The following is a 17,881-nucleotide window of genomic DNA, read 5'->3' as shown; positions in this document are numbered from 1 at the left end:
TCGAGTCAACGTGATGTTGCAAGACAATTTAACGTCCACAGAAACACCATTTGGTGTTCATTGCAACGTTGGCAACAGATGAATGCAGTCAGAGACCATACTCGGAGTGGCGGGCCACAAGTAACCAATGATCGACAAGACAACTGGATTTTAACAACACACCTACGAAATCGATTCCAGCCAGCAACAGTGACTGCAAGAAGCATCCCTGGCCTTCGACGAATATCTTCACAAACCGTACGTCGTCGCCTCAGATGTGCAGGGATTATCGCCAGAAGACCCGCCAGACGTCCCATTTTGACAGGAAACCACCGTCAAGCACGTCTACAGTGGTGCAGACAGCGTCTACGCTGGACGGCGATGCAGTGGGGACAAGTTCCATTCACTGACGAGTCTCGTTTTCATCTCAGCCACAGCGATGGACGGATTGGAATGTACCGACGTCGATGTGAACGTTACGTCAATCATTGTGTCATGGAAGAAGATCGGTTCGGGGGCAGCAGCGTTATGGTATGGGGTGGGATTACAGCATGACAGAGGACCCGTTTAATAGTGGTTGAGGGAAATCTCAATGGACAGCACTACCGCGACGAGATCATCAGCCCTGTTGTTCTACCGTTTTTGCGTCGTCATGCCCCAGGCATTACCTTTCAACATGACAACGCCCGGCGTCATATTGCTCGAATTGTTCATGATTCCCTTCAACAAAACAACGTGAATGTCATCCCCTGGCCGGCTCGCTCCCCTGATCTCTCACCAATCGAGCACATGTTGAATGAGATAGTTGGCGCCTTCGACGTCCACCACATGTTCCACAGACACTCCAGGAACTTCGAAACATGCTCAAGCAGATATAGACAGATATCCAACAGGTCTTTGTGCGACGCCTGGTCCATTCCATGAGACGACGATGTGATGCTTGCATCGCAACCAGACGTGGACACACACGCTATTGATTTGTAAATTGACATTTTAGCATGTTCATGTTTTTTTTATGTTGCAAACCGAAATTGTTTCAGATTTGGTAAAAAACATAACTTTGCATTAAATCTGATTCAATGTCACAGGAACTTTTGTTATTCAATATATAATCAGTTACCGTTATGTCTGATGGTCTTATTTTATATGTCTATATTGCTTATACCTTTAGTAAGTATCATTGTGTTTGAGCCAAAGGCCTCGTATACAATAAACTGTATTGAACTGAACTATGAACTATCATTATTTTTGCAAGAAAGTACCTCCTTTTTTGTTAAAGGTATATTTGTAGTCGCCATTCGGCTTGTCGAGTTTCTACGAAATGATAGCAGGTGTTCACAAACACAATGTCAATGTTTCACCTGAAAATACACGGGAGCAAGTCAATATAGGGAATTGCATCGGACATATTTTTCCCTCTGATGCGTCAAATTGTCACGTGTTTCCCATCCCACACTAAACATTGTGACTTGTCTCCTATCCCCACACTAAACATTGTAACTTGTCTCCTATCCCCACACTAAACATTGTGACTTGTCTCCTATCCCCATACTAAATATTGTTACTTGTCTCCTATCCCCACACTTAACATTGTTACTTGTCTCCTATCCCCACACTAAACATTGTGACTTGTCTCCTATCCCCACACTAAGCATTGTTACTTGTCTCCTATCCCCACACTAAGCATTGTTACTTGTCTCCTATCCCCACACTAAATATTGTTACTTGTCTCCTATCCCCACACTAAACATTGTTACTTGTCTCCTATCCCCACACTAAACATTGTTACTTGTCCCCTATCCCGACACTTTACATTGTTACTTGTCTCCTATCCCCACACTAAGCATTGTTACTTGTCTCCTATCCCCACACTAAATATTGTTACTTGTCTCCCATCCCCACACTTAACATTGTTACTTGTCTCCTATCCCCACACTAAACAGTGTTACTTGTCTCCTATCCCCACACTAAACATTGTTACTTGTCTCCTATCCCCACACTAAACATTGTTACTTGTCTCCTATCCCCACACTTAACATTGTTACTTGTCTCCTATCCCCACACTAAACATTGTTACTTGTCTCCTATCCCCACACTAAACATTGTTACTTATCTCCTATCCCCACACTAAACATTGTGACTTGTCTCCTATCCCCACACTAAACATTGTGACTTGTCTCCTATCCCCACACTAAACATTGTTACTTATCTCCTATCCCCACACTAAACATTGTTACTTATCTCCTATCCCCACACTAAACATTGTTACTTGTCTCCTATCCCCACACTAAACATTGTAACTTGTCTCCTATCCCCACACTAAACATTGTTACTTATCTCCTATCCCCACACTAAACATTGTTACTTGTCTCCCATCCCCACACTTAACATTGTTACTTGTCTCCTATCCCCACACTAAACATTGTTACTTGTCTCCTATCCCCACACTAAACATTGGTACTTATCTCCTATCCCCACACTAAACATTGTGACTTGTCTCCTATCCCCACACTAAACATTGTTACTTATCTCCTATCCCCACACTAAATATTGTTACTTGTCTCCTATCCCCACACTAAACATGGTGACTTGTCTCCTATCCCCACACTAAACATTGTGACTTGTCTCCTATCCCCACACTAAACATTGGTACTTATCTCCTATCCCCACACTAAACATTGTTACTTGTCTCCTATTCCCACACTAAACATTGTTACCTGTCTCCTATCCCCACACTAAACATTGGTACTTGTCTCCTATCCCCACACTAAACATTGTGATTGTTTCCTATCCCCACACTCAACATTGGTACTTGTCTCCTATCCCCACACTAAACATTGTTACTTGTCTCCTATCCCCACACTAAACATTGTTACTTATCTCCTATCCCCACACTAAACATTGGTACTTGTCTCCTATCCCCACACTAAACATTGTTACTTGTCTCCTATCCCCACACTAAACATTGTTACTTATCTCCTATCCCCACACTCAACATTGGTACTTGTCTCCTATCCCCACACTAAACACTGTGACTTGTCTCCTATCCCCACACTAAATATTGTTACTTGTCTCCTATCCCCACACTAAACATTTGTACTTGTCTCCTATTCCCACACTAAATATTGTTACTTGTCTCCTATCCCCACACTAAACATTGTTACTTGTCTCCTATCCCCACACTAAACATTGTTACTTGTCTCCTATCCCCACACTAAACATTGTTACTTGTCTCCTATCCCCACACTAAACAGTGTTACTTGTCTCCTATCCCCACACTAAACATTGTTACTTGTCTCCTATCCCCACACTAAACATTGGTACTTGTCTCCTATCCCCACACTAAACATTGTTACTTGTCTCCTATCCCCACACTAAACATTGGTACTTGTCTCCTATCCCCACACTAAACATTGGTACTTGTCTCCTATCCCCACACTAAACATTTGTACTTGTCTCCTATCCCCACACTAAACATTGTGATTGTTTCCTATCCCCACACTAAACATTGTGACTTGTCTCCTATCCCCACACTAAACATTGGTACTTGTCTCCTATCCCCACACTAAACATTGTGACTTGTCTCCTATCCCCACACTAAACATTGGTACTTGTCTCCTATCCCCACACTAAACATTGTGACTTGTCTCCTATCCCCACACTAAACATTGGTACTTGTCTCCTATCCCCACACTAAACATGGTGACTTGTCTCCTATCCCCACACTAAACATGGTGACTTGTCTCCTATCCCCACACTAAACACTGTGACTTATCTCCTATCCCCACACTAAACATTGGTACTTGTCTCCTATCCCCACACTAAACATTGTGATTTGTTTCCTATCCCCACACTAAACATTGTGATTTGTTTCCTATCCCCACACTAAACATTGTTACTTGTCTCCTATCCCCACACTAAACATTGGTACTTGTCTCCTATCCCCACACTAAACATTGTGACTTGTCTCCTATCCCCACACTAAACATTGGTACTTGTCTCCTATCCCCACACTAAACATTGTGACTTGTCTCCTATCCCCACACTAAACATTGGTACTTGTCTCCTATCCCCACACTAAACATGGTGACTTGTCTCCTATCCCCACACTAAACACTGTGACTTATCTCCTATCCCCACACTAAACATTGGTACTTGTCTCCTATCCCCACACTAAACATTGTGATTTGTTTCCTATCCCCACACTAAACATTGTGATTTGTTTCCTATCCCTACCCTACACACTATCACTTGTTTCCCATCCCTACCCGACACATTGTCACTTGTTTCCCGTCCCTACCCGACACATTGTTACTTGTTTCCCATCCCTACCCGACACATTGTTACTTGTTTCCCATCCCTACCCGACACATTGTCACTTGTTTCCCGTCCCTACCCGACACATTGTCACTTGTTTCCCATCCCTACCCGACACATTGTCACTTGTTTCCCATCCCTACCCGACACATTGTTACTTGTTTCCCATCCCTACCCGACACATTGTTACTTGTTTCCCATCCCTACCCGACACATTGTCACTTGTTTCCCATCCCTACCCGACACATTGTTACTTGTTTCCAATCCCTTGCGACAGTTCTGAAAAGATGTTTTTAAGAAACGTTTAGTTATTCATGTTTTCCTTTTATTCCATCTAATACGTCGATGGTAACTACAAACATACATGTATTACTTTTCGATCGATGTATCGGCATCCGCCCGAGGATACATGTAAGTGCAACCCATCGATAGTTTCAACAATCGTTACAACCCATTCTGCAGACCAATACTTGTCGTGAAATTCAATTAACGGAATCAGGTGGTTATTGTCGTTGGCGTGGTTGATGCTTGCCACCGTTTACCAAATGCGTAGATCGATGCTCATGATGTCATTCACTGGTTTGTCTGGTCCATATTTGATGTTATAAGGACCGCCATCATATAGCTGGAATATTGCTGAGCGCGGCGTTACAACAAACGAAAAAGAGAGACATAAAACTCCATGCATGACAGAACAATTGGTTTCGAGTCCCAGGTGCGGCATGCTGTACTGCTTTATCTTCAAACCGGGATACGTCCGCTTATTTTGATCATTTTATACCCGTCTGACTGATCACTGACTGAAGTTTGTTTCTTGTTTAATGCCACACCCATCACTATTCTAGCTATATGAAGGCGATATTTAAATAATCGAGTCTGGAACAGACACATCTGTGATTGATGTAATGAACAACGTCCAACACCATCAGGTTACGATGCAATCAATTCAGTCAAAACGCCTGACAACACGTTCCATTTCAAGGCCCATTACTACACCATAGGTTGCTTGGGGCAGACATTGAGCCTTATTTAGCCTTATGACTCCCTTTCTTACCGACCCGTGAAGATCCGGGGAGTTATAGGTCTTCAGCAACCCATGCTTGCCTTAAAAGGCGACTATGCTTGTCGGAAGAGGCGACAAACGGGATCGGGTGGTCAGGCTTGCTGACTTGGTTGATGTATGTCATCGATTTCAATTGCGTGGATCGATGCTCATGATATTACTCACTGGATTGTCTGGTCCAGACTCGATTATTTACAGACCGCCGTCTTATAGCTGGAATGTTGCTGAGTGCGGAGTTAAACAACCAATCAACCAACCAACCAACTTAGGCTGCTGGCAGAGCTTAGGGCTGTTGTGAAAGATAAAGTGGAGTTTCTTATGATAAAAAAGCTGCAGTAAAACAACAAAATAATTGTTTTGGTGGTGAAACGTCTGTTTTTCGCAGTGTATGATACATTTGGTTTTGATTTGGTACAATAAATGCTACTTCGCAAATTTTTACCTTGACAAATGCCTTGCAATATAATGTGTGGAATCCACTTCCAATTCAATTCTTTCATTCAGGACCAAAATCGTAATGATTATTTCACCGTCCGAATACTCATCATATCAGGTGGGGGCACGCGTGGCCTAGTCGCTGTGTGACAGAAACCTATGATTGTGGGTTTGAATCCCGGTTCGCCCCGATTATGTTTCTAGGTTTGTCAGGACCATACCCGTGCTCGTGGGTTTCACCGAAGTGGTAAACCTCTGAGACCTGCAATACTTCGGGAAGTTTTTCATCGTGTGAAGGTAAAATGCGGGACAAAAGGTGATGCGCACGTGGTACGCGAACTTTCCATGGCTCTAAGTTCTATGCCATAACTTATATTGAAACAGTGCTCTGCTGGCAGTATCAACAGTATATATTTAATCAATAAAACTAAACATGTTACAAATTTTGTGTATTTTTAGACAAGGTAAAAGAAAACAAATGAATCAATAGATAACGCATCTGTTGAAATGCAAATGGTTGCTTGTGTCATGTTATTGAAAACATAAAGTTAGCTTGCTCCTGATGTTGGAAAACACTCTTGTATTTGTCCCAATCTAACATGTGTTTCTCAAAGTTGCTACGATTTGCTAATTGCAAACCACATCAGCAACAACGCTTCGAACAACCTCGTCCACTACATCACATGCTACGTTTTATACAACTTCGCCAAAAATATCAGAGACTAGTACTGCAACTGCATCAACATCTACGTCGCCTATCACGTCAGTAACAACTAGGGGTGAGTACCAGCTGATAATGTGCCACTTCAATCATTATCAGAAAAGGTGAGAATTTAAACGGTCGATTTGATTCCAGTCTGATATTAGTCAAAACAGCACTGAAGTTATACCCCTCGGCAGCAACACCGGCAAATATATCGCAAACCTATTTAAAAATTGATTCATACAAAGTAAAAGTCAATTCTCTTGATGTTTTATGTTCCTATCTTGTACCCCAAAGGATGAAGACACAATTTCATTAAGTAAATGTGACTTCATGTTGACATTGGCAGCCATACAACAACCAGCTTTATCTCAGAAATGAATAGTTCCTCAAAACGATGAGAAATGTGTTTTAAGAACTACGTTTTCATCTTATTAATGACAGTGCGCCGTTGTACATTTGCATCAATTACAGAAAGGCTAAATGGCCGACGCGATCAACGTGACGGGGGACATTTCAGTAGTTGTCAATGAACCTGTGGCAATTAAGTGTCAGTTAACATTGATTAACTGGCCAATCAGTCAGAGGTGCCTGTAAATATGTGTCGACCAGATACTGATGTAAGTTCAAAGATTGCTGTAGATCACTGTCACTGTCATTTTAGGAATGAATCGAGGAGATTGTTTGCATGTGAATTTCTATATGTTGTTGCTAGGTCGGGCAAATATACTGAGTCAAATTAAAAACTTCATATTTTAAAAGTAATCCCATATATGATATACAACGGACAAATGTATCAACGAGGTAATTTTTAATCATTAATGTCCAAAGAAGGATTTCAATTAACGGTGGTAACCATTATTTGTTCCAAGCACCTACGGTATTCGGTAATAACATCAACAGTTTAAATCATAAGTCCCAAGCACGAGAATCTGATGGCACACAAGTTCAGTAGCGTGTATGGCCAGCATGTGCGTTGACAACTGCCACACAACGCCTCCGCATGGACCTTGTGATGCTTGTGAACACATGATTGGGAAGACGACGCCATTGTTGCTGCAAAATGGTGCCAAGACCTTGCAAATTCTGTGGTTGGTTCTGGAGAGTGCGCAGACTTCTACCAAGAGCATCCCAGACGTGTTCGATGGGATTGAGGTCGGGAGACCTTGAGGGCCAGTCCGTGACGTTGACTCCCGCATTCTGAAGGAAATTCCTTGTCAAAATTGCTGTGTGGGGTCTGGCATTGTTGTGTTGGAAGATCAAACCGGGTCCATGTGCTGCCATAAAAGGCAGAAGTTCTGGTGCCAGTACCTGGTCGCGGTAAGCAGCAGCGTTGAGGTTGCCACGGATGACAAGAAGCCTGGAACGTGCATTGCCACAGAAAGCACCCAACACCATGACACTTCCGCCTCGAAATCTGTCAACTTCCTGTACACAGCACTGGGCGTAACGTTCATGACGGTGCATCCACACCCTCGCCCTACCATCAGCAAATCGAAGATTAAATCGGGATTCATCACTGAAGACGACTTGATTCCAATTCCTCTGAGTCCATCGTAAGTGTCGCTGTGCCCACAATTGACGTTGACGTCTGTGTAATTGAGTCAGAATCAGCCCGCAGTATGGCCGTCGTGCTTGAAGGTGAGCAGTTCTCAGACGGTTTCGAACAGTTTGCGCACTCAGTCTACCCCTAAACAGTTCATTTCTGGTTGATGTAGCCGTCAAAAATCGGTTACGGAGGTGACGTAAGACAATCTGACGATCCTCTGCATGTGACGTCACACGTGGTCGACCTGGCCGAGGGCGATCAGCGCTGGTACCCGTTTGCTGTAGACGCGTCTGTAAATCATAAACAGTCCGTCGACTTCAACCCATCGTCCTTGCGACTTCAGCTACGAAAGTTCCTGTCTGCAACATGCCGATGGCACGTTCACGTTGCACATTTGAAAGGTGTGGCATGACAAATGGCCGTAAAGACTTTTGTTTTCTTGTGTGTGACTGCTAACAAGTATGGCTGAAAACACGTGCGGTATTATGGCCACGTGACCAGTTGCACGTGAAAAACCACTTTTGCCACTATAGTGCTGTGCACATGATTTTGATCGATTCACCTGCACAAAAACGGGTGTTATCTAAAGACAATACGTGGCCATTACTGTCTAATTACAGAATAAGGGCACACAATGATAACTGGTAAAAAAAAAAGAATTTTAGGATTGTGAAGTTTTTATTTTGGTTCAGTATAGTTTAATACACTGATTTTTTTCCACATGTATTCAAACACGCGAAGTTGAATATTAAAGTGTTAACTGATCGGAATCAAAGCTTCTATATTTCTTCATGCCAAGGAATGCTTATGAACGTCAGCTTCACGGTCATGTGATCGACCTTTCGTCCAATGGAAAAGCCGTATATCGTGTAAACTTAACATTAAACTAAATATTCTGCAACCATGTCAGCATCAAACAGTGGTGGTTAGGAAAACTTGCAATATCAGACAGGAAGCATGGCGATTATTTAACATCGCCTTTTTTTAATAAAATGCTGTCTTTTTCACATATTGAACTTAAACTTTTGAAACTTAAACTTTTGAAACTTTAATGTATAATCTTCTTGGATATCTGTCATAGCTTTCCTTTCAGATCTGAGATCTCATTGAAATCATTGTCAGTGGGTATCTTTAGTCATATATCAACTCTTATTGAGTTAGAAAACTTTCTTTCATAAAATGTAATTAGCACTGAGTATTTTACAATAATTTAAATAGATAATTAAATAAATGAATAAATAAACAAATACATATGAAGGTAAACAGTCATTTAAAAGCAACTTATTGCTTGTGTTTTGGCATCGTAAATATACTGCAGTGTTGTTTCAAGCATCGATGTTGTTCCGAGCAGGTTGGTTATTAATTTCTGTTTATTCAAAATCATTTGCGATTGATTATCAATATTGCTGTGATGGTTGTTTTCAGTATGAAAAGTAACTATTATTGTTGAATTAAACTAAGAATCTGTGTTACTTACATATGCTAGCAACGTTTACAGTGTACACACAACCCAAGGTTAAATCCTCCTTGATTATCCATTTTGTAAAGTCTCCATTTAACTATGAAAAGTGTATGACAATAGAATAGAGATCAAAGACACTGAATATGGTTAGTCAACAGACAGTGACCAGGCGTCTCACAGACTTTACTGAGGACAGTTATTGACAGCGCGACATCGTCGTCGGAGATTGAGATGGGCGAGGATCTCGTTGGCAGCGACGTGACTGGCAGGGGGTCGTCTTCACTTATGAAAGTTATGTCTTTTTAGAGCTGATGGAAGGCAGCGTGTTTACTGCCGAAGGGGAGAACGAACGGCGACATATTGCATTCAGGAGGTCGTGTCGGATGAATTTGTCGGTAGGAGAGAACACCATTGGTCATCGTTAGCGGACATTTGACAACGTTAACTCAACGTTACATTGATTCACATTCTTCGTCCGATTGTCCTCCCATTTCCCATCCTCCCACGGTAACACGTTGACTGTGGCCTGCACGCTCGCCCGACATGTCCCCCATAGAACATCTCTGTGATGACATAGTCGTAATCGTTCAAGCGACTCTGCAGATATTTCTTCTGAATATGGAAACGGTTTTGTCGATATTACTTTAACCTGGCTTGAAAACGGTTAAGAAAACTACCTATACATCCAACAAATTGGTAAACCTAGGCATAGCTAAGACTTGGAATAAATAGATAGGTCTTACATTACTTGACATGTTCTGTCTACCTACTAATTTAGATTTAGTTACATTTCACATGCCTTATGGGGAAGTCTAATAGTTTACATATAAAGTAGCCAGTATTTAATGTATTGTATCGAACTGTTATAAAGGAATGTCGTCAACATTTTCCCAAACGTCATCACATTGGGAGTGTTAAAACCTGTACTAAAGTAATATTTACATGTTAGATATTGGACTCTTCCAGTGATCTCTAATCTTTGATGCCTTTGTTCGAATCAATAAAGAAGAACGGGTTTAATTTTGTCATCAAATATTTTGAAAAATCAGAGTTTTCCATATATCCCAACCAATATTAAAATATTTCAATGTGAGTTTTCCTATTTTAAGCCAAATGAGCCACTCTTAACTGCCACTGCCACTAACTTTTAAGAGGGGGCACGGGTGGCCCAGTCGTCTAAGGCTGTGCAGAGTTGCGTCCCTTGTGCACGCCAGAAACCTATGATTGTGGGTTCGAATCCCGGTTATGTTTCTAGGTTCGTCAGCACCATACCCGTGTTCGTGGGTTTCACCGGAGTGGTAAACGTCTAAGACCTGCATCACTTGGGGCTTTCCTCCCACATTAAGCTGACACGCCGTTATATAACTGGAATACTGTTAAAAGCGGCGTTAAACCCAACTCACTCACTCACTCACTCACTCACTCACTAACTTTTAAGATAGTCATCAATTATATCAAAAGTCCAAGGCACTAATATTTTGGGAGAAATTTTATTGCTATAACGTCATTTCACTCACTGTAACAACCCGAAAGTTTTTTTTAGTAGTCGATAGGTTGGGATTTCCAAACTGAACAATAATCATCTGGATAATTCATTTGCTGACTCAGCCCATTTGCTCAATCAAAAATAAATAACATCATCAGGAAACAGCAACAGAGCATATTCATGTAAATCAGGGAATGGTTGTATGACCCTTCGACATGTATCAAGAATTTTAACAGCCAACTCAAATAGAATTGAGGTAATTGCACTGCTCTCCAATAGTGCAATCAAAACCTCCAGTAAACCCACAATAACACCGTACACATGCTATCACAGAAACCTGCTTGTTCTTCACACAGTGTCTTATTATTTTCGGCACAAGTTTTTTAAACTACAGTTACTTACTATTCCAAATATCTTTCCGAATGCACTATCTAAATTTATACCCTTGTAGTTATTCGGATAATTCCGACACAATTATATCACGTGAGTTAAAAAAACACTAGAACTCTTTCGGTAATAATCTCACAACATCAGCACTATTTCAGCACCAACGTCGCCAACTATGTCGACAAATACGTCAGTCAATACAGCCACCACAACTTCGCAAACTAAAGCGGAAAAAATGTCTCCAAGAACATTTTCCAACACTAAACCTACAACTCCTCCAACAACCTCGACCTTGACTGCAGCGACTACGTCTGCTACGACGTATCCAAGTACGTCTACTATAATCTTTCCTACCAAGTCTGCAACAGCTTGACTCATACTTAATTGTATTCTGATTTTCTGTAATGAACTACTCAAGTCCAACATTTGGTAGTGGAACAGTTTACTTCATGATAGGAACATCCAAACAGTTGAAAAGGTAAATGTGTTTCAAAGTACAATTTTTTTTTAATCCACAACCTCTCCTTCTACATCAGATACTCCGACGGCAACCAAATCGGACTTCACATTCACATCGGCGAGTTCGCCTCCAACAACCTTGACCTTGGCTTCAGCGACCACGTCTGAAACATCTAGTTGTGAGAACATCTTCCAATATTTCCTCAAAGATAGTTCGAAAAGACATTTGTTACCGTTTTCCTGCAAATCCAAATGACACTGGGATGATATCTTAATGAACTATTTAGTTCTTAAAGACTAGTATTTGGTAGTGGAACAGTTTACTGCATTATTAAAAGATCAAAGACATTTTGAAGGTAAATGTGTTCCAATTCTACGATAATGCCATTCAGATAAGTGCAAAACACTGAAACAGTTTATTCCATAATCTCTTCTTTTACATCAGATACTCCTACGGCAACCACATTGGCCTTTGCAGCCACATTGGCTAGTTCGCCTCCAACAACCCTGACCTTTGCTTCAGCGACCACGTCTGCAACAGAGTCTAGTATCATCTCCTCTTCTACGTCCGCAACATCTAGTTGTGAGAACATTTTCCAATATTTCCGCAAAGATAGTTTACAGATATTTGTATTCCGATTTCCCTCAAATCCAAATGACACTGGAATGATGTCTTAATGAACTATTACGTTGTTATAGAATAGCATTTGGTAGTGGAACAGTTTACTGCATTATTAAAAGATCCAAAACATTTTGAAGGTAAATGTTATCCAGTTGTACAATACTTCCATTCAGATAAGAACAAAACACTGAAACGGTTTAATTCATAACCTCTCCTTTTACATCAGATACTCCTACGGCAACCACATTGGCCTTTGCAGCCACATCGGCGAGTTCGCCTCCAACAACCCTGACCTTTGCTTCAGCGACCACGTCTGCAACAGAGTCTAGTATCATCTCCTCTTCTACGTCCGCAACATCTAGTTTTGAGAACATTTCCCAATGTTTCCTCAAAGATAGTTTGAAAAGACATTTGTTTTCCGATTTCCCTCAAATCCAAATGACACTGAGGTGATATCTGGGGTGAAGTATTTAGTTCCTAAAGACTAGCATTTGGTAGTGGAACAGTTTACTGCATTATTAGAAGATCAAAAACACTTTCCATTTAACAGTGTCCCCGCCGTGATATTGCTAGAATATTTCTAAAAGCCTCAGTCACTCACTCACTCAATCACTCAATCACTCATTCACTCACTCATTCATATCTTAATGAACTTATTAATTCTTGAAGACTTGCATAATTAGAACATAACAACAATTACTTTAAAGGTTAATGTCTTAAGCAAACTGTTTTGCTGTGACAAGTCAGTAAAATAATCCATGGTAACGTTTGGGAAATGGACAAATTTGAGATACGTGCAGTGAGGATCTGCATTGGAAGCTCATCTGGTCGTCAACAGGGGCACCCACGAATACCTGCGCGTCTGCTTTTGCCATTAAATTTAATTTTCCAGATGATACCGTTTATCAATACCAAATGATTTCATTCATAGTTGGTTCATGGAAAGTCGATTTTTTATGTAATACAGTTCGATAAGCAGTCAACTTGGTTCAAACTTGTGGGACAAATGTTAAAGTTTAGTGCATTATGGACCTGCAACTGTGATCCAGGCGTAATATTGATCTAATATGACCAATTTGTTATTTACATTGTTTTTAAACGTTAGGTCAAGTTCGAAATTCAACAGGACAACAGATTTCTAGATGATCTCTAGATGACTACAGTTACTTTGGGAAATGTTACGATTGTAAGGTATATGGTACCAATTCTTATCTTTGGTTTTATTAATTCATCATTCCAACTTTCCACAAAAAAATATTTGTTATAGTCGATGATCTCTCTGTTGAAGTTGAGAAAATTAAAAAGTCGTTCTTGTAAATCTGTTCCTGATAAACATTAAATTACATTTAAGCCATCATACTGGCACGTTGGCCAAAGACGGCAATCAAGTGATTAGCCATTTCACTATAAGCAATTTCATGCAGTCAATGTGATACATTGGAATATCTGTTCCTGTCTTTGAAGCCTGACAGAGAAAAAGCAGTGAACAGGTTCACAAGATCATGTTTTTTTAATCCTGACTGCAATCATAAGGAGTAGGTTTGGTGACGTGGTTGATCTGTTTCTGTATGCAATGAATCGGAATTTCAGCTCGGATTAGCAAAGTCACACTGTGGTAACTTGGTCAAGAAGTTTAACATAAGCTTCAGGTATATCGATGATCATATATCGTTCAATAATTATCAAATAGCAAAACCCCTTCCACTGATTTACCCGACTTAACTAGAAATAAAGGAGACCAGTGAGTCCACCTCATCTGTTTCATATTTAGATCTATGCAAACAGATTTAGACTGTATGCCTAGACGGATGACTTCAATCTTTCCAATAGTCCACTTTCCCTTCATGTCAAGCAATAATCCAGAACCCCTGCCTTTGGTGTTTACATTTCACAACTTTGGAATCGTAAAATCGATTTCTGTTAAGATGGTTTTGTCGCTTTATTTGCAGAGGTTCGAAGTTCCATCCTCCTCCTCACGAAGCATACCGAGCATTTACACATTCAGGAGTTTTTTTTGCTTGCTTGTATGTTTGTTGTTAAACGCCGTACTCCCCAAATGCAATTTACTAATTGTGGTCTGTAAATAATCGAGACTGGACCACACAATCCATTGATTTGGATCATGAGCATCAATCTACACAATTTGAATACTATGACATGAAGCAACAAAGACAGCGAGCCTGACCACCCGATCCCGTCGTCGCCTCTTACAAGTAAATTTTATAGGTGATCGGGTATGCTAAGAGTCACCGCACAACAACATTTGGTGTTTTATTTTCAAGTTAATGATATGTTTATTAAACGCGAATTTCAAATTTCGAAGTGTAGCCATCCTTCACCTTAACGCTTTATCCGTACTTTTATTGAAACTTTTACCGTCAATTTGAAATAATTACCACTTTAACTTGTTTGATAGGCATTACTTAGAAGTTGTCTTGCTTGACAACGGTATAAGGATCTATACCGAAACGTCGCTTTTTACAGTATTAAAGAAGTTGTTATCCATAAAAATTGTGTCTATCTTGTAATTACCACTTTGGTGAAAGTCATTAATTGCTATGACCCTAATTATGTCCAGTTTGTAATCCTGTTCTGTTAGTACCATGTATTGAGTGTTGTGTTGGAGTCATCTGCTCTTTGAACATTATTTCAGTTTTATCACAGTCTATGTAGGAAATGAAATATGCGCATGTGATGTCACGAGCTTTCCTTGACACTATTTACCTTGTCACTTATTATATATAAACGGGCTATTGGTGGTAATGAGCAGTACATAATTCAATTAAAAAAACTGCATGTGTTACAAACGTGTATTTTTCAACAATGTAAACAGAATATGAATAAATAACAAACATTTTTTGTGTCTTGTTATTGAAAGTAAAATTTTAATTAACAAACATTTGATGAATCAAAATTGACAATACCTATAGTACCAACTGCAAACTCGAAAAAGAACCGAATGAGGAATTCTCCCACAAATTCGCCCTCCACTTTATCTTTCACAACAGCCCTAGGCTCTGCCAGCAGCCTCAGTTGGTTGGTTGGTTGGTTGGTTGTTTAACTCCGCACTCAGCAACATTCCAGCTATAAGACGGCGGTCTGTAAATAATAGAGTCTGGACCAGACAATCCAGTGAGTAATATCATGAGCATCGATCCACGCAATTGAAATCGATGACATACATCAACCAAGTCAGCGAGCCTGACCACCCGATCCCGTTTGTCGCCTCTTCCGACAAACATAGTCGCCTATTACGGCAAGCATGGGTTGCTGAAGACCTATTCTACCCCGGTTCGTCACGGGTCCAGCAGCCTCAGTGATATGGAACTGCATCCATAAGTCCCCCTGCTCTTACACCATTACCAATGGAAGTGTAGTTATTTGGTACATTTGTAATTTGTCGGGATCTGTGTCGTGTGTAATTTGTATTTCATAATGATTTGCTATACGTGTCTATTTAATTTGTAGCGATTTTGTACATATGTTATTTAGTGAGTTGGTGTATGTATCATTTCTAGTTCTTTGTTCCCTTTCTTGCCATTTGATTTGAATATTGATTATTGATTTAACCTTTCCACATGGCCATGAATTTAGACTTTATGAAAATTATTCAGGCAAGAAGGATTCAGGATTAAAATTCTGACACTTTCTTCGAATGATAATAGCTACACGTATGGGAAGATTTCTAAACTACCGGGCAAATGAAGGTTTTCACTTTAAAAATAGTTGTATAAAATACAAAAAAAGCTGGTACAGGTTTAAACCCCTGCAGGAAAGATTCGCCCAAATGCAACATGACCACAACCACAACGCATATTTTAGAACGCAGCTTTCCAAACATGCATTGTTGAAAACGTGCAAAACGTGATTTTGAGACATTGGTCCAAATGCACGTGCGTGATTGTGGCAGAAATACCGACGTTGGACAGAGCAGGCATTCAGTAAGCAAAAAAACACCAAGAATATGCCTAGACTTACACAAGCGCAACGAGACAGAGCGATCGGTATGGCCAATATGGGGGCTACTCAACGTCAGATAGCCAGAACCTTCAACAGCTCCCAGACCACCATCAGCAAGTTGATAATCCGCCACCAACAGACAGGACAGACTCAAGACCGGCAAAGATCGGGAAGACCGAGAGTGACAATAGCGACGAGCGAGCGAAGACCGCTACATCCGGCAGATTCACCTCCGAAACAGATGTGTGACGGCGACGTCAACGGCGGCAAAGGCACTAGGGCATGCCATCAGCAGACGAACAGTCCTTCGACGACTTTGTACGGCTGGTATACGAGCCTACCGACCCTTCCGTGGAATGGCCTTGACCCGTCTACACCGTCAACTGCAATGGGCACGAACTGTACGTCGGTGGCAGCGACGTGACTGGGCCAGAGTGCTCTTTACAGATGAAAGTCGGTTCTGTCTGTTCAGGAACGATGGCAGAGTTCGAGTTTTTCGACGAAGGGAAAGCGATGGCGCCAAACTGCATTAGAGAAGTTCACCCGTTTGGAGGTGGAGGCGTCATGGAATGGGGTGGCATTTGCGGCCAGATTACAACACGGCTGGTTATCATCCGAGGAAACCTGAATGCTCAGCGATACAGGGACGAAGTGTCAGCTGAGACAACATGTACCGCCTCCAGCGAACCGACAGGAACTTGATCAGACTCTATTGAACTTATGGAACAGGATTCCTGTTGACGTCATCCGCCGACTGACGACGACAATGAGGAGGCGTGTGTTGGCGTGCATAGATGCCAAGGGTGGTCACTCTCGCTATTGATGACGTGTTACCTGACTACTGTGTCATTAATGGAGTATTCATGGACTTTTTCATTGAACTCTGATTTGTGTAATTATTAATTTGGACCCCTTGACTCTTTCTTTGTGTATTGCGGAGAATGCAATATCGGCATTACAATGCATTTTCATTCTAATTCATGGAAAATGATTTCTGATTATAAATTAATCATCATAAATCTCACATATGCCTTTGTTGGTGGTGTTTGGTCAAGTGAAGTCGGATTAAACTTTCTTTTTCCCGGTAGTATGGTTAGTGTTTTGCTCTCTGGGTCAGTGTTTTCGGGAGACGGTTAGAGTTGAAGTGCATGTACTGGTCAGAATGCATAGGTTTCCTGTAGACGGTATGTATTGCCGTCGTCAATGTTAATCCGCTGCTTATCACAACATGCCATTGGTTGTTGACACTCCAGCGTGATTACGGCGTGAGAATCTACATCGAAACGTTGCTATATGCAATAAACGAGAAGTTGTCACCCCTTGAGATGTTTCTTACTTATTTGCCAATTTTTAGAATGGCGGGGCGGTCGGGTAGCCTTGTGGTTAAAGCATTCGCTCGTCTAGCAGAAGGTCCGGGTTCGATTCCCGACATGGGTATAATGTGTGAAGCCCATTTCTG

At 41.1% G+C, this 17,881-nt stretch overlaps 1 protein-coding gene across 1 annotated transcript; it reads left to right on the top strand.

Annotated features, from left to right (window-relative positions):
* The first annotated feature begins 16,477 nt into the window (after window positions 1-16,477).
* On the top strand, window positions 16,478-17,124 carry LOC139458510 (uncharacterized). The gene is made up of 2 exons (XM_071239945.1): window positions 16,478-16,694; window positions 16,895-17,124. Exons 1-2 carry the CDS (start codon window positions 16,478-16,480, stop codon window positions 17,122-17,124), a joined length of 447 nt encoding a protein of 148 aa, XP_071096046.1.
* The last annotated feature ends 757 nt before the right edge of the window (window positions 17,125-17,881 follow it).

The sequence above is a fragment of the Haliotis cracherodii genome, unplaced genomic scaffold, assembly GCF_022045235.1.
Source record: "Haliotis cracherodii isolate W230 unplaced genomic scaffold, xgHalCrac1.p SCAF_13, whole genome shotgun sequence".
Classification (NCBI taxonomy): Eukaryota; Metazoa; Mollusca; class Gastropoda; order Lepetellida; family Haliotidae; genus Haliotis; species Haliotis cracherodii.
Note: the sequence above shows the minus strand (reverse complement) of the source record. Positions and strands in the feature narration are given on the sequence as shown.

Excerpts from the sequence above, each read along its gene's own strand:
- LOC139458510 (XM_071239945.1), top strand. The coding sequence starts at position 16,478 with ATGGGGGCTACTCAACGTCAGATAGCCAGAACCTTCAACAGCTCCCAG. Across the intron at positions 16,695-16,894 it reads CGACGTCAACGGCGGCAAAG|GAACGATGGCAGAGTTCGAG; the intron begins GCACTAGGGCAT and ends CTGTCTGTTCAG.